Genomic DNA, 26138 nt, shown 5'->3' with positions numbered 1-26138 from the left:
GGAACTGCAAAAGGGATCGTGTAAATTGATTTCAGCTGTGAAAGCTGCAGATTCTACCATATGTGATACAACCAAAACATCCTCAAATAAAGATAGTTAAAATAATTTGATAGTTTTCATCAAGGATCAAGCCATGCAAAACTATTTACATTCAGCGAGCTGGAAGCCTAGGCCTATTTGGGTCTGCAAAAGCCTGTAGGCCTATTCTGAGGCACATTCATAACCCGATTCCCAGACTAAAAGGAACATAATTCCGTCTCAACAAGCACATCGGATCTAATAAGATATTTCTGATATTATTGCGGACTCCTATTTTACCAATAAAATAACATGTACTTGCCCAGATAACATCTGACACTGCACATGAAGCCTAGTTGGCCTTTAAGAACCTGGTCCCTGGCAGTGTCTGTCCAATGTGCTTTTTTATTGTATGTTAAAATGACAATGCACTGCTCTGAAAACAACAGTTTGCACCCTGCATTTTCCAGACTTGACGATGCTCGCTTATTGTGTCCCCTTTAGAACGCCAGGTGATATTGTGCAATGAGATGAATTGCTCATGACTCAAGAGTATAATATCATTGTGACATTTTGGAACGTTCGCCGTCATTGACTAGTAGGAACAATGGTAAAAAGCATGAGACGAGGGCTACGTCCCAAACGGAACCTTATAAAGGTCCAATGCAGCCATGTTTATCTGGGTAACAATTAAGGGTCCTTACTGTGATTTATTTTCTGACCATTTTTAATTGAAAAAAACAACGGTAGCTTCTTAGCAAGAATTGTGCTAGACTGTCTGGTAGTGGGGAGGGGAAAACTGGAAACTAGTTGTTATTGGCAGAGAGGTTTGGAACTCTTTCAGGTGGTCTTTTCAAACTGCTCTTACCCTAAAAGGGCATCATCATAAGAGGGCTCTCAACAACAACAAAAAAGAACAAAAAAAAATAGTAATTTCAACATAAATAGCTGATTTGCTTTCTCTTCAACCTATTTTGCTATGGAATACCCAGGAGTTCCTCTCTCCAACCAAATGTTGATCATTTTGCAGGCATTCTTGTAATGAGTACACGTCGCTGCATTGATGCAACAGGCCTTTCGGTTAGATACTGTACAACGTACATTCATTTACAGCAGTGACCACGCTGACATACTGTATGCAGTAGCAAAACCACCCGAAGCTTACGTTGTTCATACAGTACCAAATGGAACTTGACCCACACCTCACTCTCCTCTTATTCTTGTAACATACAGTAAAAGCAGCTCTGAACAAAGGAGCAGCACCGCTAGTTTAAGTGAGCAGGGTTAGTGTCAAGGCAACGCTTACTTATGAAAGAAAGTCGCACACACCAATGATTTATGGGTAAAGAAAAAAAGAACTGTACCCATTAAATCATGTGCAACTTCCTTTTTTCCCCCTTCTACATGCGTTCACTATTCAGTCTACCAGTGCTCTCTGCGTTAGCCCTGGACCCCAGCTCCTTTCAGGAGTTGGGAGTCTGACGTGGGGGCGGTCTGCGCTCTGGAAGCCTGGATACGCCATTGATGTTGGCCTGTTTGGCCCCGTCTGGGTTTCCACCGAGGTCCTCATTCTGACCACACCGCTTCAGGGCTGTGATGAACACATCCAGGTCAAACGGGCCCCCTTGCCCCTTGGAGGGAGGCATCTGGAGGCGCTCATGGATTGGCGAAGGAATCGGAGGAGAAGAGGGCAACAGAGAGGGAGGAGAGCGGGATGAGGCAGGTGGGCTGAGTGTGTCATCCTCGTCCAGTCCAGCTGAGGGCCGTACAGCCGGCGAACAGCAGTGGAAGAGGTGAGCGGGGAGGGAAGTGGGAGAGAGGGGCAGCGGGGGTGAACTGGAGTAGGGCAGGGGTTCCTGGGGCAGGCTGGGAGAGTGGAGGAGAGACTGAGTGCTCTCTACCCACCGAGATATCTCCTGGAACAGGTCCCCAGGCAGCTCCTCGACAGGCAGCTCCTCCAAACTGGCCCCTCTAGGCTCAGGCACCTGTCTGTTCCTCTTCCAGTGAGACAGGTCCAGGATCAGTTTGGGCTCGGAGTAGTGCTGCGGTTTGTCTTCCCTCCACGCAATCTTATCGAGATAGGAAGGAGAGCCCACTTTGTAGTCACAGGAACGGTCACAGTCCAGCTCAGTATAGGCCCCGCCCCCACAAGCACGCTCCAGAGAGGAGTGGGAGTGGTCCAGGAAGCGCTCGGCAGAGCTGCTGTGGGAATACTTGCGAGGGTCCACCTGGGCCTCCTCCAACAAGGGGTTAGAGCCTGCCTTGGGATCCCTCAGGACCTCCTCCTCCTCTGGGTCAACCACCTCCGAGACCCCAGGCAAGCACTGACACCCACCCTGCTGCTGCCAGCACAAGTCTGATGACAGGCTGGTCTCATACCTGCACAGTGGAAACAAAGTGCTTGTCAATGAAACAATTAAGTTGCCATTTCGATCTATTGTTGTGAAGTAAATATTTGTTGTCTTTATACCCGTTACATTTGCTCCTAATTTGTCTACACACACACACACACACACACACACACACACACACACACACACACACACACACACACACACACACACACACACACACACACACACACACACACACACACACACACACACACACACACACACACACACACACACACACAATGAAAGATAAATTAATACGAAACTGAAACCACCTGGTAGACACTACAACTTATATTGAACAAAAATATAAAACTCAATATGTAAACTACTGGTCCCGTGCTTCATGAGCTGAAATAAAAAATCCCAGAAATGTTCCATATGCACAAAAGGCTTATTTCTCTCATTTTGTGCGCAATTTTGTTTACATCCCTGTTAGTGAGCATTTCTCCTTTGCCAAGATATTCCATCCACTTGACAGGTGTGGCATTTCAAGAAGCGGATTAAATAGCATGATCATTACAAAGGTGCACCTTGTCCTGGGGACAATAAAAGGCCACCCTAAAATGTGCAGTTTTGTCACACAACACAATGCCACAGATGTGCAATTGGCATGCTGACTGCAGGAATGTCTACCAGAGCTGTTGCAAGATAATCAAATTTTAATTTCTCTACCATGAGCCGCCTATATTGTTTTAGATAATTTGGCAGTGCGTCCAACCGGACTCAACCACAGACCACATGTACCACGCCAGCCCAGGAGCTCCACACCCGGCTTCTTTACCTGCGGGATTGTCTGTGCACAAATGGCCAGAAACCGTCTCGGGGAAACTCATCTGCATGCTTGACCTGGCTGCAGTTCTGCGTCGTAACCGCCTTCTGTCGGCAAATGCGCACCTTCGATGGCCATTGGCATGTTGGACAAGTGTGCTCTTCACGGCTGAATACCAGATTCAACTGTACTGGGCAGATGGCAGACCGTGCATGGCGTCGTGTGGGCGAGCAGTTCTTCCATGGCCTGCATACTCAGACATTTCACCCATTGAGCATGTTTGGGATGCTTCGGATCAATGTGGACGACAGCGTGTTGCAGTTCCCGCCAATACCCAGCAACTTCACACAGCCATTGAAGAGGAGTGGGACATTCCACAGGCCAAAATCAACAGCCTGATCAACTATATGCAAAGGAGATGTGTCGCACTGCAAGAGGCAATGGTGGTCACACCAGATACTGACAGGGGCGTGGATCAGATTTTTTCTTTTTAATGTATCCAACAGATGCATATCTGTATTCACAGTCATGTGAAAACCATAGATTGGGGCTGAATTTATTTATTTAAATTGGCTGATTTTCTTACATGATCTGTATGTAACTCAGTAAAATCAGTGAAATTGTTGCAGGTTGCGTTTCTATTTTTGTTTAATGTACTATGACCGCAACCGGGAGGTCCGTGGGGCGACGCACAATTGACCTAGCATCGTCCAGGTTAGGGAGGGCTTGGCCAGTAGGGATGTCCTTGTCTCATCAGTGCGTGCTAACCAAGGTTGCCAGGTGCACAGTGTTTCCTCTGACACATTGGTGCGGCTGGCTTCCGGGTTGGTTGCGCACTGTATTAAGAAGCAGTGCGGCTTGGTTGGGTTGTGTATCGGCGGACGCATTACTTTCAACCTTTGTCTCTCCCGAGCCTGTATGGGAGACAATTGGATACCACGAAATTGGGGAGAAAAAGGGATAAAAATAATAAAAAATAAAAAGTAACAGTCAGTATCTGGTGTGGCCACCAGCTGCATTAAGTACTGCAGTACATCTCCTCCTCATGGACTGCACCAGATTTGCCAGTTCTTGCTGTGAGATGTTACCCCACTCTTCCTTCAAGGCACCTGCAAGATCCAGGACATTTCTGGGGGGAATGGCCCTAGCCCTCACCCTCCGATCCAACAGGTCCCAGACGTGCTCAATGGGATTGAGATCCGGGCACTTCGCTGGCCATGGCTGACATTCCTGTCTTGCAGGAAATCACGCACAAAACAAGCAGGTGGCATTGCTGGAGGGTCATGTCAGGATGAGCCTGCAGGCAGGGGAGGAGGATGAGGGAGGAGGATGTCTTCCCTGTAACGCACAGCGTTGAGATTGCCTGCAATGACAACAAGTTCAGTCCAATCAATGATGCTGTGACACATCGCTCCAGACCATGACGGACCCTCCATCTCCAAATCGATCCAGCTCCAGAATAGGCCTCGGTGTAACGCTCATTCCTTCGACGATAAACGCAAATCTGACTATCACCCCTGGTGAGACAAAACCATGACTCGTCAGTGAAGAGCACTTTTTGCCAGTCCTGTCTGGTCCAGCAACGGTGGGTTTGTGCCTATAGGCGACGTTGTTGCCAGTGATCTCTGTGAGGACCTGCCTACAAGCCCTCAGTCCAGCTTCTCACAGCCTATTGCGGACAGTCTGAGCACTGATGGAGGGATTGTGCATTCCTGGTGTAACTCGGGCAGTTTTTGTTGCCATCCTGTACCTGTCCCGCAGGTGTGATGTTCGGATGTACCGATCCTGTGCAGGTGTTGTTACACGTGGTCTGTCACTGCCAGGACGATCAGCTGATGGTCCTGTCTCCCTGTAGCGCTGTCTTAGGCGTCTCACAGTACGGACATTGCAATTTATTGCCCTGGCCACATCTGCAGTCCTGATGTCATCATGCCTCCAGAGTCAGTAGAAAGGCTTCTTTAGTGTCCTAAGGTTTCATAATTGTGACCTTAATTGCCTACCGTCTGTAAGCTGTTAGTGTCTTAACAACAGGTGCATGTTCATTAATTGTTTATGGTTCATTGAACAAGCATGTGTTTAAACCCTTTACAATGAAGATCTGTGAAGTTATTTGGATTTTTATGAATTATCTTTGAAAGACATGGTCCTGAAAAAGGGATGTTTCCTTTTTTGCTGAGTTTAGATGAATCTCTATGGCTGACACACACTAGCCTGGTCCCAGATCTGTTTGTGCTATCATGTCAACTCCTTGTCGCTAGTTGACATGACAGCACAAACAGATCTGGGACCAGGCTAGACACACACCTGTCCCAATGAGAGCTAAAGGCCTGGCTGTGACTGTGGCCAGGCTCCGTGATTAGGCTATCATCCAGCTCGTCCTCTATGCGGAAGGGCTGGGGCGACATGGGCTCGTCCTGAGGAAATGAGTACTGCTGCAGGAAGGGATGGGACAGGGCAGCTTCTGCCGTCAGCCGGTCCATGGGGTTAAAGGTCAAGATACGCTCCAGAAAATCAATGGCTAGTGGAGAAAGAGACGTGAACGGAGAATAGAAAATGGTTTCAAATTATGTGCATACGTGGCTGCAAGTAATGCCATATCGAATCAGGAATAAATCTTTTTTTCTCTGGGAATAGTAGGCAACAAGTTAATTAGACACGTGTGTTCATGATTTTTAGCATAAAACAGTTATCGTTTAAGAGAGAACAAAGGCTCCATCTAATTCTCCACCCTCCATCCCGCTCACCATCCGCCTCCACCTCCACCTCAGGGATCAGCTCCCTAAATGACCTCTTGATCTTCCAGTCATGGCTGACATAAGTGGGCATGACCTGCAGAAGGTCCAGGCGGTCCTCTTCCCTCAACACAGGCACCGTGTCCAGGATCAGCTGCATCTGTTCCAGTTCATGGGCTCCTGCAGAGCAGCCAGGAGGAACCAGCCAGGAGGAACCAGCCAGGAAGACACAGAGTACCAGGAGTAAAGAAGCATATCAATCAAATCATGATTCCAAAACTAGAAAAGGCCATTTTCATGAAGAAAAACAAGGCTGTCCAAAAGTATTTCTGTGGTAGAAGTTAAGAAATTGTTAAAGGCTAGTGTTGAAATTTTGAGGTTAACTTAGTAGAAGTATTTTTAAAGACTGGTATTGGAGCAGGCTACTGGGAAGAGAAAAGCTGCGCCCTCATGACTACTGACAAGGTCATGGACCACATACTGAATAAATTAGGTCTGGATAAAAGTATATGTACGTGATATTAAACAATGACACCAAAATCCTAAAGAAACTGCCTTAAAAATGCTTATATAATGCGAGCACAAAAATCATTTTTTTCTGTTTTGTTTCTGTTCAAGTCTCCAAATGATCTGTTTTTTGTTTTTTTTACTTCAGCCAGTGTAATTGTAACAACAGTGGGAGTTATAATGACACTGTCACTGCGGGACAACATAAAAGCTCAGCTCTGTCCCAACTGGCACCCTATTTCCTATAGTGCACTACTTTTAACCAAAGCCCTATGGGCCTTGGTAAAAGAATGTGAGCACTACATAGGAAGTAGGGTGCCATTTGGAAGACACGCCATATCATTTTGCTTCTAATAATTACACTTATTGACACTGTTAAGCAGGTCTGATAGAGAACAGACAGGCAAATGGACATGTCTGTATTATGCATCCCAGTAAACAAAGTATACTATCTCTTCACTACATCAAAAAGATCCTGGACAGACAAATAGACTACTGCCCAACAGCATTAAAAACAAAATGGGCACAACCCAGTTTATCTGAATCATTAAATCCATATCTCTCATATCATATTCATACCCACACCTCTCCACCTCAATAGACCTCTTACCTGCAAAGAGCATGCGTCCTGTTAGCATCTCTGCGAGGATGCAGCCAGCTGACCACATATCAATGGCCTTGGTGTAGTTGTTGGGAGAGAGCAACAGGCGTGGAGACCGATACCATTTAGTCACCAAGCCCTCTGACAGGTAGCCCTGGCCAATACACACAGACGACAGCACACACAGGGTAAGCATAACAAGTAAATTCATACGTAGAAGGTTCTCTAACTTTGTTCTCTAACTTTTTAATGGCTCTTTCGCTAAGATATTTTGAGGGCATTTTTACAGCTGCCCCCATTTCTTTACGCTCACACTTTACAGGTAGGCTTATAGAAGACAGTATTCTTCTTCATGTCAGTTACAATGTTGAGAAATATATCTAAGTACGGTGGAACAGAATGTCAGAGAAAAAGCGTTTGTGAAAATGTATTCCTGCACCTTCCTCCTGGAAATGGTCATCTTTCACTATTCTGCCTAATGACACACCGGCTTCATCTCGTTAGAATAGCACGACTTGACCACTTTATCTAGTCTTTTTTTATTTAGAACATCCTTTACACCCACACAAAGCCTATGCTTTACTATCATTGTGGGGACTTAGGATTTTGAATGGAAATCAATTTTATCTTCGCTAACCCCTAACTCCTAACCATAAAATAGCCTGCGTCTTCATGGGAAATGTCCCCATGACAACATTGTTTCAGGCTTCTACTGTGAATGGGGAGAGAATGAGAGCTGTTTGAGTCAGGTGTCTGGCAGAGTGCCATGAGCTAAATCATGCGCGTGCTGTGAGAGGTAGCTGCGTTCCTTTTAATTTCTAAAGACAGGAATTGTCCGGTTGAAACATCATTGAAGATTTATGATAATAACATCCTAAAGATTGATTCTATACATCGTTTGAGATGTTTCTACGAACTGTAATATAACTTTTTGGACTCATCTGAACTTTCACCTGAACTTGCCCGCGCCTCGTGAGTTTGGATTTGTGAACTAAACGGGCGAACAAAAAGGAGGACATAAATTATGGACTTTATCGAACAAAACAAACATTTATCTGACACAGCGGTTGCATTAAAGATAAGTTTATCTATATTTCCATGCATAACCCTTGTATCTTTTATCAATGTTTATTATGAGTATTTCTGTAATTTGATGTGGCTCTCTGCACTTTCACCGGATGTTTGTTTGAGATAATGCATTTCTGAACATAACACACCAATTTCAAATGAGGTTTTTGGACAAAGATTAACTTTATCGAACAAAACACACATTTATTGTGTAACAAAGTCCTGTGAGTGCCATCTGATGAATATCATCAAAGGTTAGTGATGAATTTAATCGCTATTTCTGACTTTTGTGAGCCCTCTCCTGGAAAATGGCTGAATAGTTTTCTGTGACTAGGTGCTGACCTAACATAATTGTTTGGTGTGCCTTCGCAGTAAAGCCTATTTGAAATCGGATTTACTGTGGCTGGATTTACAAGAAGTTTATCTTTAAAATGGTGTAAAATGCTTGTATGTTTGAGGAATTGTATTTATGGGATTTATGTTGTTTTGAATTTGGCGCCCTGCAATTTCACTGGCTGTTGGCGAGGTGGGACACTAGAAGTTAAGCCATTTTGCCACAACTTTGGAAGTATGCTTGGGGTCATTGTCTATTTGGAAGACCCATTTGCGACCAAGCTTTAACTTCCTGACTGACGTCTTGAGATGTTGCTTTAACTTCTTATGATATAGGGGACGCTTGCGTCCCACTTGGCCAAAAGCCAGGGCGGGAAATTCAAATATAATGATATAAAATCAAACTTTCATTAAATCACACATGTAAGATACTAAATTAAAGCTACACTCGTTGTGAATCCAGCCAACATGTCAGATTTTTAAAAGGCTTTTCGGCGAAAGCATAAGAAGCTATTATCTGATGATAGCACAACAGTAAACAAAGAGTAGCATATTTCAACCCTGCAGGCGCTACACAAAACGCAGAAATAAAATATAAAACATACCTTACCTTTGATGAGCTTCTTTTGTTGGCACTCCAATATGTTCCATAAACATCACAATTAGTCATTTGGTTCGATTAATTCCGTCCATATATATCCAAAATATCAATTTATTTAGCGCGTTCGATCCAGAAAAAAAAACAGCTTCCAAATTGCTCAACGTCACTACATAATATCTCAAAAGTTGCCTGTAAACTTTGCCAAAACATTTCAAACTACTTTTGTAATACAACTTTATGTATTTTTAAATGTTAATAAATCGATCAAATTGAAGACGGGTCTATCTGTTTTCAATAGAGGACAAGAGGAAACTAACGCTACTTTTCAAGTCTTGCGCAACTCTCAACAGTGTTACCCATTTCCTAGATGCCCGTACTCTTCATTGCACAAAGGAATAACCTCAAACAAATTCCAAAGACTGGTGACATCCAGTGGAAGTGGTAGGAACTGAAAACAAGTGCCTAAGAAATGTTGTTTCCCAATGAGAAAATCACTGAACAGACAGAGATCTCAAAAAACAAAATATTCTGAACGGTTAGTCCTCTGAGTTTTGCCTGCTACATAAGTTCTGTTATACTCAGACATGATTCAAACAGTTTTAGAAACTTCAGAGTGTGTTCTATACAAATCTACTAATAATATGCATATCTTATATTCTTGGCATGGGTAGCAGGAAGTTGAAATTGGGCATGCTATTTATCCAAAAGTGAAAATGCTGCCCCCTATAACTTAAGAAGTTAATATATCCAGATAATTTTACTCCCTCGTGATGCCATCTATTTTGCAAAGTACACCAGTCCCTCCTGCAGCAAAGCACCCCCACAACATGATCCTGCCACCCCCGTGCTTCACGGTTGGGATGCTGCTCTTTGGCTTGCAAGCCTCCCCCTTTTTCCTTCAAACATAACGATTGTCATTATGGCCAAACAGTTCTATTTTTGTTTCATCAGACTAAAGAACATTTCTCAAAAAAGTACAATCTTTGTCCCCATGAGCAGTTGCAAACCATAGTCTGGCTTTTTTATGGCGGTTTTGAAACAGTGGCTTCTTCCTTGCTGACCGGCTTTCAGGTTATGGCGATATAGGACTCGTTTTACTGTGGATATAGATACTTTTGTACCTATTTCCTCCAGCATCTTCACAAGGTCCTTTGCTGTAGTTCTGGGATTGATTCGCACCAAAGTACATTCATCTCTGAAAGACAGAACGCTTCTCCTTCCTGAGCAGTGTGACGGCTGCGTGGTCCCATGGTGTTTAAACTTGCATACTATTGTTTGTACAGATAAACGTGGTACCTTCAGGCACTTGGAAATTTCTCCCAATGATGAACCAGACTTGTGGAGGTCCGCATTTTTTTCTGAGGTCTTGGCTGATTTATTTTGATTTTCCCATGATGTCAAGCATAGAGGTAGTGAGTTTGAAGGTAGGCGTTGAAATATATCCACAGGTACACCTCCAATTGACTCAAATGATGTCAATTAGCCAATCTGAAGCTTCTAATGCCATGACATCCTTTTCTGGAATTGTACAAAGCTGTTTAAAGGCACAATTTTATGTATGTAAACTTCTAACCCACTGAAATTGTGACACTGGTATAAGACATTAGGTCTCCTGTATTTTCCAGTAGTAAATTAGCAGACGTTTCGATATTAGTTCTATCACAAGGTATCATGTGCCGTGACCAATTAATAGGCACAAATACCTTAACTACTCTCTGGGGATGTGGGTATCACAACCCTGGAAAATTGTTAATAGAGGACGTGTATTAGAGCAGTGAGTGAGGAAATCTAAACACCCTGGACACCGTCGAGAGAGACGCAGACATAACCACCCTTGAAATGGCATCCGTGGTCACTGACACTCCCGTAAAAGGGGGAATAGAAGAGGAAATCTACAGCAAAGCCATGGAGGCGCTGAAAGCAGTGCACGTGCATTCTAGTAATTTAGCAAACTGGACAAAATTGGTCAGCATTTTCCCTGCTGATGGAAAATACCAATCTAATAAAGAGTTCAGAGATGCTATTGTGTCGTTGGCACAAAAATTCAATAGATCAATACACCAGCGTTGTGATGTCAGCGTTCTATCAACAGAAAAGCAAAACCAATTAAACCAAAATGAGATGTGCTTAGACTGAATTAAAAAGACTGGGTTTGTGAGTACAATAATAGAATGTGTACATCTGCTTTCATGGCAGGTAATGAAACCCATTTATCAAAACGGCTATTGCGGGGTTAGTGGACCAAAATGTTCACTAGGTTGAAATAGTGCAGGAGGTTTGAATGTGGAATCTAATTCCACTCACTTAGCAGCCGTGCGTGCGGTTAATACAGCCACAGTGGAAGTCACTAACAGTGGTTTAACTAGAGGTCGACCGATTAATTAGGGCCGATTTCAAGTTGTCATAACAAATTGGTAATCTGCCTTTTTGGATGCCGATTACATTGCAATCCATGAGGAAACTGTGTGGCAAGCTGACCACCTGTTACGCAAGTGCAGCGTCAAAAGGACCTTGTGGCTGCAATGCGGGCATTAAACTTATCTTATAAAAAACAATACACCTTCACGCAATCACTAGTTAACTACACATAACCATGTGATGATTGATGATATTACTAGGTTAACTAGCTTGTCCTGCGTTGCATACAATCAATGCGGTGCCTGTTAATTTATCATCAACTTTTCCAAACGGGTGATGATTTAACAAAAGCGCATTCGAGAAAAAAAAAACATTTGTTGCACAAATGTACCCAACCATAAAATCAATATACAAGTATAATGTTTTAAACCTGCATATGTATTTAAAAGAAATTCATGTTAGCAGGCAATATTAATTAGGGAAATTGTGTCACTTTCTCTTGCGTTCAGTGCAAGCAGAGCCAGGGTATATGCAGCAGTTTGGGCCGCCTGGCTCGTTGCGAACTGTGTAAAGACTAATTAATTTTACATAATTATGACATAACATTGAAGGTTGTGCAATGTAACAGCAATATTTAGACTTAGGGTTGCCACCAGTTCGAGAAAATACGGAACGATTCCAATTTCACTGAAAGAATAGACATTTTGTTTTTGAAATGATAGTTTCCGGATATGAGCATATTAATGACCTAAGGCTCGTATTTCTGTGTGTTTATTATGATTAAGTATATGATTTGATATTTGATAGAGCAGCCAGACTGAGCAGTGGTGGGCAGCAGCAGGCTCGTAAGCATACATTCAAACAGCACTTGCTGGTTTTGCCAGCAGCTCTTAGCAATGACTTCAAGCCTATCAACTCCTAAGATTAGGCTGGCAATACTATAGTGCCTGTAAGAACTTTCAATAGTCAAAGGTGTAAGAAATACAAATGGTATAGAGAGAAATAGTCCTATAATAACTACAACATAAAACTTCTTAACTGGGAATATTGAAGACTGATGTTAAAAGGAACCACCAGCTTTCATATGTTCTCATGTTCTGAGCAAGGAACTTAAACGTTAGCTTGTTTACATGGCACATATTGCACTTTTACTTTCTTCTCCAACACTGTGTTTTTGCATTATTTAAACCAAATTTAACATGTTTCATTATTTATTTGAGACTAAATTGATTTTATTTATGTATATTAAGTTAAAATAAAAGTGATCATTGTTCATTCAGTATTGTTGTAATTTTCATTATTACAAATATATATATATTTTTAAAGCCTTTTTTGTGCCTCCAAATAATCAATATCAGCGTTCAAAAATCATACTCGGTCGACCTCTAATTGAGACAGTGATCGGTCATGAACAATCTAAGACGGGGACAAATGGTGGCTGTGATGAGAAGTTAATGCTGGTAATATAAGTAGCACATACTGTAAATATATTTTCTCCTGTCTGTAAATGTACATTCTGCCAGGGTCTGTCTGTGTGTGCGAAGTTGTGGGTCTTAAAATTATAGACTCAGTGTGAAACACTTAGGACTGTCATTCTAAATTTGGGATGGATCATTTATCAATAGTTCTAATTATAATTCGGAAAGGCGAGAAGGAGAGAGAGACCTGCCCCTAAGCTGTGAGGAGAGCACAGATTGAGGGGAGGGTGTACTGCTCATCCTGCAGGTGGCTTCTGAAACTAATTCATATCGAGTCTAAGGAGGTTTTACTCGCAGGAAACCTGATCTTTTCCTTTTCCTCCAAGAGAGATTTTATGAAAGAACGCACTAGATTTCTCTCTTCACTGTTCAAGTCAATATGTTTTCTAGGTGGCGCAGAACATGTGAGTGATCATTGTTCCAGATAAAGGATTGTTGGAAACTGACTAATTGACTTGAGCCCATTTTAGTATGTTTATAAGTGGACTAGCAGTAGTTATTAACGTGTATTGGTTAGATGGAATGTGCTTTGTGCAAATGTATTTGTGGCCGGAGGAGTACAGTACCAGTCAAAAGTTTGGACACACCTACTCATTCAAGGGTTTTTCTTTATTTTTACTATTTTCTACATTGTATAATAATAGTGAAGACATCCAAACTATGAAATAACACATGGAATCACGTAGTAACCAATTATTATTTATTTTTTTACAAATCAACATTTGTTTTATATTTGAGATTCTTCAAAGTAGCCACCCTTTGTTTTGATAACAGCTTTGCACACTCTTGGCATTCTCTCAACCCGCTTCATGAGGTAGTCACCTGGAATGCATTTCAATCAACTTTTGTGGCTTGTTAAAAGTTCATTTGTGGAATTTCTTTCCTTCTTAATGCATTTGAGCAAAATCAGTTGTGTTGTGACAAGGAAGGGGTGGTATCGAGAAGACAGCCCTATTATGGCAAGAACAGCTCAAATAAGCAAAGAGAAACGACAGTCCTTCCCTTACTTTAAGAAATTAAAGTGTCAATGCGGAAAATTTAAAGAATTTTGAAAGGATCTTAAAGTGCAGTCGCAAAAACCATCAAGCGCTATGATGAAACTGGCTCTCATGAGGACCGCCACAGGAATCGAAGACTCAGAGTTCCCTCCTGCAGAGGAGAAGTTCATTTGAGTTAACTGCACCTCAGATTGCAGCCAAAATAAATGCTTCAGAGTTCAAGTAACAGACACATCTCAACATCAACTTTTTAGAGGAGACTGCGTGAATCAGGCCTTCATTGTTGAATTGCTGCAAAGAAACCACTACTAAAGGACACCAAAAATAAGAAGAGACTTGCGTGGGCCAAGAAACACGAGCAATGGACATTAGACGGGTGGAAATCTGTCCTTTGTGTGATGAGTCCAAATTTGAGATTTTTGGTTCCAACCGCTGTCTTTGTGAGACGCAGAGTAGGTGAACGGATTATCTCCGCATGTGTGGTTCCCACCGCGAAGCATGGAGGAGGTGGTGTGATGGTGCTTTGCTGGTGACACTGTCAGTGATTTATTTAGAATTCAAGGCACACAGCATTCTGCAGCGATGTTTGATCCCATCTAGGTTGCGCTTAGTGGGACTATCATTTGTTTTTCAACAGGACAATGACCCAAAACACACCTCTAGGCTGTGTAAGGGCTATTTGACCAAGAAGGAGAGTGATGGGAGTTCTGCAGCGGATGACCTGGCCTCCACAATCACACGACCACAAACCAATTGAGATGGTTTGGGATAAGTTGGGCCGCAGAGTGAAGGAAAAGCAGCCAACAAGTGCTCAGCATATGTGGGAACTCTTTCAAGACTGTTGGAAAAGCATTCCTCATGAAGCTGGTTGAGAGAATGCCAAGAGAGTGCAAAGCTGTCCTCAAGGCAAAGGGTGGCTACTTTGAAGAATCTAAAATATATTTTGATTTGTTTAACACTTTTTGGGGTTACTATGTGATTCCATGTGTTATTTCATATTTTTGATGTCTTCACTATTGTTCTACAATGTAGAAAATAGTACAAATAAAGAAAAATACTTGAATGAGTGGGTGTTTCCAAAGTTTTCACTGATACTGTACATAGGGGGCCTGTGTCTGAGAATGTTTCCATGAGGGTTTAAGTTTCAGATTCTGGCAGGACCGTTATCAGTGCAAAAACCAAAGTCCCAAAAACCAAGGCGTTAACATTATAGGGAATTGGGAAAGTAGAATTGAATATGACTGGGGCGGAGATTTGTGAGGATCATGAATTAAGGAAGTGGGTAACTCTGGGTAATGATACCACTCCTCTGTGTATAGTGATACAGGGGATAGCTTGTAGTAGATGAAAGGAAATCTAACTGTGCACAATTTAGAGACTACTATGAAGACAAGTTGAATGTCACGCATACCCAGATCATGGTGGGAGTAGCAGAGATAGTGGTATGATTTCAGACTCTATTGTCAACTTTTAGTGAGGGGTTCATGGAAGGTACAACTCTTGAAAGACTAGCTACAGTTCCCTGTATACAGGAAGCCACCTAACCAGAAGGGAGTTTCACTGTGATAATAGCGTCTCGAGCAGTGTGATTAAGAAACATGTGACTCATGGTTTCGAGTCCAGGCTATGTCGCAGCCGGCCATGACCGGGAGACCCATGGGGCGGCACACAATTGGCCCAGCGTCGTCCGGGTTAGGGGAGAGTTTGGCCAGCAGGGATGTCTTTGTCCCGTCACGCACTAGTGATTCCTGTGGCGGGCCGGGTGCAGTGCACGCTAACACGGTCGCCAGGTGCACAGGGTTTCCTCCGACACATTGGTGCGGCTGGCTTCTGGGTTAAGTGGGCATTGTGTCAAGAAGCAGTGTGGCTTGGTTGGGTTGTTTTTCCGAGGACGCAGCAATTCGGGAGTTGCAGCAATGAGACAATTGGATACCACAAAATTGGGGAGATAAAGGGGTAAAACGTGTTTTTAAATATTTTTTTATGCCAACTAATCTCTCCACAATTCCTAACCGCCAGCAGTGGGACCGAGTGACGGTAACAGGGAAGTGTTAGAAGGTTGCTGCTTATCAACCTTTGGGACCCAAAGTCTACACAGTAACGAGGGTGTAGACCGGCCTTGGGATGAGAGATGTGTAGAGGTATTATTCACAGATACCGACTGTAGCAGAATTGGATGTCATTGGAGATGGTGGTGGCTAGGAAACCTGGTAGGAGTTGGGAAACAGGTAAGGGGTATCCGAAAGATTTAGTTCTAGATCCATCGGTGAACCACAAAGGCAATCGGAGGTCAGGAGCAGGAGACAGATTCCAGGCAATAGCTATTCTCACGGCAGTCGCTGTAGGGACAGTAACTGAAGGAGCAGTAGTAGTAGTGAAAGATGCTATAGTAACAGCATGGAACTGGACTACGGAGCATCTTGAAGAATGCATCATGGGTAGTGTTAGTGGTGGTGGTGGTGGTGGGGGGGCTGAAGTGAGGATGATATGGTGTGGGAACACCTTTTGTAACCTGTGGCCTAACAGGGGAAGACTGAGTGAAAGCATGAGGAGTTTTTTTAGAACACTGGAAGAAGCCAGGCTAAGACAGAGTGGGTCATGCTATCAAACTTTTTTTGGTTTGTTTGCATATATCATTATGCATTGCTTAACGCATTACTAATAACTGTCATGTTGTGTTTTCTTTTACTTTAAGTCTTTTCGCTAGAACTCTCTTAGGAACCCGAAGGAGGAAATGGAGAAAGTCAAAAGCTCCAGCTGGAATGTCATTATCAGCTGTACAACAAGAGGGGGAATAAGAGTGTGATTACAAATCAGAGGACGTAAGTCTCAGAGGTATAAACATAGAAATCAACTGAGGATGTTCATTTATAAGTCATTTCAAAGTTATGTTGAACAGGATGGAGTACTATTCAAAAACGAAGGGAGTCTAAGCTTGAAATACACTTATTCATGTTAACATAAGAGCTTATTGATTATTTTACATATACATTGGGGCAAAAAAGTATTTAGTCAGCCACCAATTGTGCAAGTTCTCCCACTTAAAAAGATGAGGCCTGTAATTTTCATCATACTTCAACTATGACAGCCAAAATGAGAAAAAAAATATCCAGAAAAATCACATTGTAGAATTTTTTATGAATTTATTTGCAAATTATGGTGGAAAATTAGTATTTTCTAGATTTTTTTTCTCATTTTGTCTGTCATAGTTGAAGTGTACCTATGATGAAAATGACTGGCCTCTCATCTTTATAAGTGGGAGAACTTGCACAATTGGAGGCTGACTAAATACTTTTTTGCCCCACTGTATAATGAAGGTATTTGTTGGGGTCAATGAAGAGGAGATAAGAACTAGGTGTATGGAAAGTTACTGAGTGAGGAAGGGGGAGTGCAGAAAGTTTACATTCTGTTAAAACATGGTATTGTTAAATCTCATTGCTTCTAAAGAGGGGGGGGGCAACAATCTGGTTTCAGTCTGATAAGGTAGGACAGCCGGAGTAGGGAGGAGTGAGGAATTTGGGCCAAGGTCAGGACAGATGCTGTGAGGAGAAATAGTCAGTCCTGTCACACACATACATTTCCACACCCATGTATGTTCTAGCAGGAGGCTACACCAATGAGAGGAACCAATTAAGTTCCTGACGAGCAACAGAGATGCATTGGCTGTATAGAAGTGCAAGGAGTTGACTCCGGCTCGTAGGAGGGTATAAATATATGTGTTTGTGTAAACATGTCTTTGTATTTGCAGCTGTTTGACCCAGTGGGGGAATACACTTGGTTTGAGCTTTGTCTTCGTCATCTGTTTGAAGTTTGACACTGTTTGTTTAGAACCTAACAAAGGGAATAGGGTGCCATTTAGGACACGCCCTGTATCTCTCTCCTCTGAATCAACACAGGCCTGTCAGCGGAGTTCAGTGCTGAACATTCTGTTCCACTCAGAGAAATAGAGAGGTAGCTAGGTACACATTATGTACAATGGTTGTCTGGACCGAGGAGTAGCTACGGTGCATTCAGAAAGCATAGACCCCTTGACTTTTTCCAAATCTTGTTACGTTACAGCCTTATTCTAAAATGTTTTAAATATTTTTTTCCCGTCAATCTACACACAATACCCCATAATGATGAAGCAAAAGGAAACCACTTTTATTTTTTGAAATCTTTGCAAAATTTGAAATCACATTTACATAAGTATTCATACTTTTACTCAGTACTTTGTTGAAGTACCTTTGGCAGCGATTACAGCCTAGAATCTTCTTGTGTATGACGCTACAAGCTTGACACACTTGTATTTGGGGAGTTTATCCCATTCTTCTCTGCAGAGCCTTTCAAGCTCTGTCAGGTTGGATGGGGAGCGTCGCCGCACAGCTATTTTCAGGTCTCTCCAGAGATGTTAGATCGGGTTCAAGTCCGGGCTCTGGCTGGGCCACTCAGGGACATTCAGAGACTTGTCCCGAAGCCACTCATGTGTTGTCTTGGCTGTGTGCTTAGGGTTGTTGTCCTGTTGGAAGGTGAACTCTCGCCCCAGTCTGAGGTAGAGGTCGACCGATTAACCGGAATGGCCGATTAATTAGGGGCGATTTCAAGTTTTCATAACAAATCGGAAATCTGTATTTTTGGGCACAGATTTTAAAAAAATATATATATTTTTATATACCTTTATTTAACTAGGCAAGTCAGTTAAGAACACATTCTTATTTTCAATGACGGGTTAGGAACGGTAGGTTAACTGCCTTGTTCAGGGGCAGAACGAAAGATTTTCACCTCATCAGCTCGGGGGATCCAACCTTACAGATAACTAGTCCAAAGCAATAACGACCTGCCTCTCTCGTTGCATTCCACAAGGAGACTGCCTGTTACGCGAATGCAGTAAGCCAAGGTAAGTTGCTAGCTAGCATTAAACTTATCTTATAAAAAACCATCATCAATCACTAGTTAACTACACATGGTTGATGATATTACTAAATATGATCTAGCGTGTCCTGCGTTACATATAATCTGACTGAGTATCTATACAAGTATCTAAGTATCTGACTGAGCGGTGGTAGGCAGAAGCAGGCGCGTAAACATTCATTCAAACAGCACTTTCGTGCGTTTTGCCAGCAGCTCTTCGTTGTGCGTCAAGCATTGCGCTGTTTATGACTCTAAGCCTATCAACTCCCGAGATGAGGTTGGTGTAACCAAAGTGAAATGGCTAGCTAGTTAGTGCGCGCTAATTGCGTTTCAAACGTCACTCGCTCTGAGCCTTGGGGTGGTTGTTTCCCTTGCTCTGCATGGGTAACGCTGCTTCGATGGTGGCTGTTGTCGTTGTGTTGCTGGTTCGAGCCCAGGGAGGAGTGAGGAGAAGGACGGAAGCTATACTGTTACACTGGCAATACTAAAGTGCCTATAAGAACATCCAATAGTCAAAGGTTAATGAAATACAAATCATAGAGGGAAATAGTCTTATAATAACTACAACCTAAAACTTCTTACCTGGGAATATTGAAGACTCGTGTTAAAAGGAACCACCAGCTTTCACAACCCCCCTTGGGTTGTGCCGTGGCAGAGATCTTTGTGGGCTATACTCGGCCTTGTCTCAGGATGGTAAGTTGGTGGTTGAAAATATCCCTCTAGTGGTGTGGGGGCTGTGCTTTGGCAAAGTGGGTGGGGTTATATCCTTCCTGTTTGGCCCTGTCCGGGGGTGTCCTCGGATGGGGCCACAGTGTCTCCTGACCCCTCCTGTCTCAGCCTCCAGTATTTATGCTGCAGTAGTTTATGTGTCGGGGGGCTAGGGTCAGTTTGTTATATCTGGAGTACTTCTCCTGTCCTATTTGGTGTCCTGTGTGAATTTGTGTGCTCTCTCTAATTCTCTCTTTCTTTCCCTCTCTCGGAGGACCTGAGCCCTAGGACCATGCCTCAGGACTACCTGACATGATGACTCCTTGCTGTCCCCAGTCCACCTGGCCTTGCTGATGCTCCAGATTCAACTGTTCTGCCTTATTATTGGACCATGCTGGTCATTTCTGAACATTTGAACATCTTGGCCATGTTCTGTTATAATCTCCACTCGGCACAGCCAGAAGAGGACTGGCCACCCCACATAGCCTGGTAGGTTTTGGCCTTTCTAGGGAGTTTTTCCTAGCCACCGTGCTTCTACACCTGCATTGCTTGCTGTTAGGGGTTTTAGGCTGGGTTTCTGTACAGCACTTTGAGATATTAGCTGATGTACGAAGGGCTATGTAAATAAATTTGATTTGATATGTTCTTATGTCCTGAGCAAGGAACTGAAACGTTAGCTTTCTTACATAGCACATATTGCACTTTTATACTTTCTTCTCCAACACTTTGTTTTTGCATTATTGAAACCAAATTGAAGATGTTTCATTATTTACTTGACGCTAAATTGATTTTATTGATGTACTGTATTATATTAAGTTAAAATAAGTGTTCATTCAGTATTGTTATAATTGTCATTATTACAAATAAATAAATAAAAATTGGCAGATTAATCGGTATCGTGTTGAAAAATCATAAATCGGTCGACCTCTAGTCTGAGGTCCTGAGTGCTCTGGAGCAGGTTGTAATCAAGGATCTCTCTGTACTTTGCTCTGTTCATCTGTCCCTCGATCCTGACGAGTCTCCCAGTCCCTGCCTCTGAAAAACATCCCCACAGCATGATGCTACCACCACCACCATGCTTCACAGTAGAGATGGTGCCAGGTTTCCTCCAGACGTGATGCTTGGCATTCAGGCCAAAGAGTTCAATCTTGGTTTCATCAGACCAGAGAATCTTGTTTCTCATGGTCTGAGAGTCTTTGTGCCTTTTGGCAAGTTCCAAGTGGGCTGTCATGTGCCTTTTACTGAGGAGTGGCTTCAGTCTGGCTACTCTATCATAACGGCCTGATTGGTGGAGTGCTGCAACACTCGAGGGATTTAAGGGGAATCATTTAAATGTCTTGGAATGGTCTAGTCAAAGCCCAGACCTCAATCCATTTGAAAATCTGTGGTATGACTTAAATATTGCTGTACACCAGCATGAAACCATCCATCAAAAATCCCAGTGGCTAGATGTGTCAAGCTTATAGAGACATATCCAATGAGCTGTAATTGCTGCAAAAGGTGGCTCTACAAAGTATTCACTTTGTTTTTGTCTTATTTATTGTTTGTTTCACAATAACAAATATTTAGCATCTTCAAAGTGGTAGGAATGTTGTGTAAATGAAATGATTACAAACCCCCCCAAAATATATTTTAATTCCAGGTTGTAAGGAAACAAAATAGGAAAAATGCCAAGGGGGGTGAATACTTTTGCGAGGCACTGTGTAGACAGGCGTGCTCCTTTCCAAATCATGTCCAACCAATTGAATTTGCCACAGGTGGACTCCAGTCAAGTTGTAGAAACATCTCAAGGATGATCAAAGGAAACAGGATGCACCTGAGCTCAATTTCGAGTCTCAAAGCAAAGGGTCTGAATACTTTCCGAATGCAATGTATGTGAATAGACGTTTGGACATGAGGGAACGAGGGCAGGCTGAATGGAACAGGGAGAACAAAGTTGTGTCCCAAATGACACCCCATTCCCTATACAGTGCATTACTTTGGACCAGGATCCAAAGGGCACTATGTAGGTATTGGGATGCCATTTGGAACACAACCTTGCTCTTCCTGTTCCATTCAGCCTCCCCTCGTTCCCTCATGTCCGAACAAGGTCTATTCACATAGCTACTCTGAACTCCTCTGACAGGCCTGTGTTGATTCAGAGGAGAGACATACAAGGTTTTTTTCCTGCTTCCTAATAGGAATCATCCCAGGTTATTCCTTCTTTTCACTCTAGCATCCATACAACCTGATTTTTATCCTGACAAAGGCGTGAAGGTTTGATGTCCAAGTCAGCTGTTGCAACTAACACATTTCTTCCATACTCTGATGATGGGTAAGGGAGGCCAGATGTGTAGTTGACACACAGAATACTCTATAGCTGGCCTGTCTCAGCCCAACTATGCACAATCCACTGCGTAAGAGCAGCATAGATGCTTTTTTTCCCCTCTCGACTTCACGCAGAGCACAGCACTGCCCATTGGTATTTTGGCTACACTCCTGCTCACAGCCTGAGCCATCTCTTTCCCTTGTCTACACCGTGCTGCCCCGAGATCAGATCTCTGGGTCTGGGCCCGGCCAGGACAAAGCTCCTCTTCCACTGGGCCCTCGCTGGGCTACTAGTGTTACAGTGTTCCACCACAATAATAAAGCAGTACAATAAATCAGTCCATTGTCACATTAATCTCCCAGAATGCTTATCCCAAAAACAAAACAGACAGGGAAATCATTCAATTTGATTACTGGGTAACTTAGATCGGGTTAGGTTATGAAAGCGCGTCTCTAGCACTAGCTATAGACGGACGATAATGCAGTCATTTCCATTGATGCAAAGCAGAGAATCATCAAAGTCTACACAAGGCAACAGAGTTGATGCATGTGACTTGGTGCAAGGATATATTCATACACGCACCACGACCACGCAGAAACATGCACAAAGAGGCATCTTAATATGGGTAGAATGCTGTATCGTTTGGAAATGCAGTACAATACAATTGTCGTTTTTTTATGTCTCCGCCTTACATGTAGGACAGGAGTTTTTCCCTAGCACTAAGGACTACGCTTTTTCTGGTCAGGTCACATGGTTAGGAAAAAATCCTGGGCCCTGACTCATGAAGCGTCTTAAGAGTGCTGATCTAGGATACATTTTGCATTTCAGATAATGAATACAACACGGACAGCTGGGACCTGATCCTAGACCAGAACGCTGTTCCCTTCTAACTGCAGCCCACTTTAACTATAGTCTCACCTTATGGGAGTAGTGTGGGTCAACGATTCTGGCCAGGCCAAAGTCGCCGATCTTGAGCAGTAACTGGTCTGTGTTGAGGAAGATGTTGGCTGGTTTGAGGTCGCGGTGCAGCACGTTGGCTGAGTGGATGAACTTAAGTCCTCGAAGGAGCTGGTAGAAGAGCAGAGTGGTGTGCCCGCTAGGAAGTGGCCCCTGCTCTAGCAGGTGAGCTAGGTCCATCTCCATGCACTCCTGGACAATGTACAGGGCGCTCAGCTGGGCTGGGTCGTGATGAAGTGGGCGGCCATAGGGGCCCAACACCTCGTGCACGCGCACCACGTTCTCGTGCTGCAGGCGGCGCGTGATCTTGACCTCCCGCAGGGCGTGCTTCACGCTGACCGCGTCACGCATCACCAGCTTCTTCACAGCCACCCGTTGGCCGCTGCGCTTGTCCACAGCGGACAGAACCAGACCAGTGGTCCCGCTGCCCAGGGGCTGGGGGTCTATGAAGATATCCCCCAGGTCAAAGCCGTGGAGGAACAGTGGGGAGTCCTGTTTGGCCATGGCTCCTGTGACCTCCACCAGTTATTCCATGATGAGGTAAAAAAATCTGAAAGGATGGTAAATGGTTTGACAAAGTAAATAAAAGGAACTAGAGTCATACATAAACATAAGTAAATAACCCCATCTGTAAAATGGTCATTATTTCAAATAGAAATGTGTTTTATAATAGCAGAGATCAACATGCATGGATTTGATTGCTTTTCCTGGAATAGGCTCCATAGAATTTCAAGTGTTTCACTCTTCAACAAAGTGAATATAACAACGTGAACAGTAGTCAAGCTTGTTCCATCTACCTCAGGTATCAGAGATAGTAGAGCAAGTGATGAGACAACTCTACACCCCGGTGCAGGGCAAGTGTTTCCATAGCAACGCCCCAACTGTGCCTGCTACAGATAGAAGCAAGGGATGGCAGAGGCAGACACTCGGCACTGGTTTCTAATCCTAGCTGAGCGATCCCAGCTCAACTCCCCCTGGGGAAATGAGCCGAGAGTTACATTCACAGAGATTCTAGTGGATCTCGCTCCTTCCATAGCAGTCTATCAGTCCGTTAGTGACCCGCCCACTCAGTCCTCCCCTGGCCGATATTCCCAAACTTCCCACTCAATCCCGGTTTTGTGGCATTGAGTTAACGAGTGTCCATGGAATCCCTCAGCCTGTGGCTAGAGCTGTAGCCTGGCCCTGCCTCCCCCTGGACTCTGGATACTGCCGTTTGCCACCTGCAGCTTCTGCGACAGAGGGGGGAGATGAAGCAAGTTATGCATGAAATACAAAGATGATATCCTACCTGCTGCATTTTAATGTGGACTGCATGGTGATAACACACAATTCACTTTTTTTGCCTCTCATTCACACAGAACTCCTACTTGGTGTCATGTTATCCATACCTAATATAATAGATGCAAGGAAAAGATAGCATAGCTTATGTATAGGCCTACCTGATGCTTATATGGGATGTCAGAGCCCCTCTATTGCATACCATAGTCTAGTGGAAGAACAATCTAGACATCACCACATTCTAATGACTATTTTTAACATTAAAATGAATTAATGGTTAGATATATAATTATAACAAGCTGTACTAGTCAATTACTGGGGTACAAATATCACAGCACAATAACAGACAGACACAAAAGTATGTGGACATCCCTTCAAATTAGTGGATTCAGCTATTTCCGCCACACCCGTTGCTGACAGGTGTATAAAGCATACAGCCATGCAATCTCCATAGACAAACATTGGCAGTAGAATGGCTTTACTGAAGAACTCAGTGACTTTCAATGTGGCACCGTCAGTTTGTCAAATTTCTGCCCTGCTATAGCTGCCCCGGTCAACTGTAAGTGCTGTTATTGTGAAGTGGAAACATCTAGGAGCAACAACGGCTCAGCCTCAAAGTGGTAGGCCACACAAGCTCACAGAACGGGACCGTCAAGTGCTGAAGCACGTAACAAAATTGTCTGTCACCGGTTGCAACACTCAGTGTTGCAACCGGAGTTCCACTACAGAGTTCCAAACTTCCCTCTGGAAGCAACATCGGCACAACAACTGTTCATCGGGAGCTTCATGGAATATGTTTCCATGGCCGAGCAGCCGCACACAAGCCTAAGATTACCATGCCGCAATGCCAAGCATCGGCTGGAGTGGTGTAAAGCTCGCAGCCATTGGTCTCTGGAGCAGTGGAAACGCATTCTCTGGAGTGAAGGATCACGTTTCACCATCTGGCAGTCTGATGGACGAATCTGGTTTGGTGGATGCCAGAAGAACGCTACCTGCCCCAATGCATAGCGCCAACTATAAAGTTTGATGGGCGAGGAATAATGGTCTGTGGCAGTTTTTCATGGTTCGGGCTAAGCCCCTTAGTTCATTCTAGACGATTCTGTGCTACCAACTTTATGGCAACAGTTTGGGTAAGCCCCTTTACTGTTTCAGTATGACAACGCCCCCGTGCACAATGCCAGGTCCATACAGAAATGACCTCAACTCCATCAAACACCTTTTGGGATGAATTGGAACCGACTGTGAGCCAGGCCTAATTGCCCAACATCAGTGCCCAACCTCACTAATACTCTTGTGGCTGAACGGAAGCAAGTCCCCGCAGCAATGATCCAATATTTAGTGGAAAGCCTTCCCAGAAGAGTGGAAGCTGTTGGCAGCAAATGGGAGACCAACTGCCTATCAATGTCCATTTTGGAATGAGATGTTCGACGAGCAGGTGTCCACATACTTTTGGTCATGTAGTGTATTTTCGGTGGTTATAGGCTAGGCTACTGTAGCACAATGCATCATTGTGTGTGCAGGTGGCGGCTACAGTGTAACGCCCTTATCGCAACAAGAAACATTCAAAACCTCGAAAGGTGAAAAGAAAAGATTCAGTAAAAGTGTCATTCCCAAATGTCTTGGGACGTGAAAACCTCTGATGAACATGGCCAGTGGCCAGCCTTTTGCTCAGCGAGCGTAGCGTTATCTTTATCTATCGGCCCATCCATTGAAAACTAGAAAGGCACAAGCAAGATATCACAACACAGCGAGAGCACTCACCACACAGCATATGCTAGGATGAACATCGCAGACTGTCGCAAGAGATGGGAAGGGAAAAAATAATCTATGCGTGTTTTCGACAATAATCCTAGTCTATTTGACTGTCAAAAAGAAAGTATGGAATCGGTCAGCGGGACTGTGCCCAAGATTGTGGTTACTGTAGGTATCCGCTAATTGCAAAAAAAGTATTTATTTAGGAATAGGATACGAGGATATCTGTTCCGGTAGTCTGCGCACATGCTGGTGAAAGCTACACTATGAATTATTGAGTGCTGCTCTCTTCCTTTCGATACTTCCCACACCGAGCGTTGCAACCTCTTCTAAAACACAAACTCCACCACGGCGCCCCCCGGTATGACGTCACATTCGCAGCTGTC

The 26138-nt window shown here is 43.6% G+C and overlaps 1 protein-coding gene across 2 annotated transcripts; it reads right to left on the bottom strand.

Moving 5' to 3' along the window:
- Nucleotides 1-26138, bottom strand: LOC124035982 (mitogen-activated protein kinase 4-like). Of its 2 annotated transcripts, XM_046350002.1 has the most exons (7): nt 25762-26138; nt 23520-23951; nt 22684-23272; nt 7033-7177; nt 5928-6095; nt 5488-5701; nt 1-2397 (listed from the first exon to the last, which is right to left on the bottom strand). In XM_046350002.1, exons 3-7 carry the CDS (start codon nt 23224-23226, stop codon nt 1482-1484), a joined length of 1986 nt encoding a protein of 661 aa, XP_046205958.1. In that variant the 5' UTR covers nt 23227-23272; nt 23520-23951; nt 25762-26138; the 3' UTR covers nt 1-1481. The 2 variants fall into 2 exon arrangements, with proteins under 2 accessions (XP_046205958.1, XP_046205959.1); XM_046350003.1 differs by lacking the exon at nt 5488-5701 and having other exon boundaries at nt 2152-2397.

This window comes from Oncorhynchus gorbuscha, linkage group LG05, assembly GCF_021184085.1.
Source record: "Oncorhynchus gorbuscha isolate QuinsamMale2020 ecotype Even-year linkage group LG05, OgorEven_v1.0, whole genome shotgun sequence".
Classification (NCBI taxonomy): Eukaryota; Metazoa; Chordata; class Actinopteri; order Salmoniformes; family Salmonidae; genus Oncorhynchus; species Oncorhynchus gorbuscha.
This window is presented reverse-complemented; position numbering and strand designations above follow the sequence as displayed.

Excerpts from the sequence above, each read along its gene's own strand:
- LOC124035982 (XM_046350002.1), bottom strand. The coding sequence starts at position 23,226 with ATGGCCAAACAGGACTCCCCACTGTTCCTCCACGGCTTTGACCTGGGG. Across the intron at positions 6,096-7,032 it reads AGGACGCATGCTCTTTGCAG|GAGCCCATGAACTGGAACAG; the intron begins GTAAGAGGTCTA and ends GCTGCTCTGCAG. Across the intron at positions 2,398-5,487 it reads TTTAGCTCTCATTGGGACAG|GTATGAGACCAGCCTGTCAT; the intron begins GTGTGTGTCTAG and ends TCCACTGTGCAG.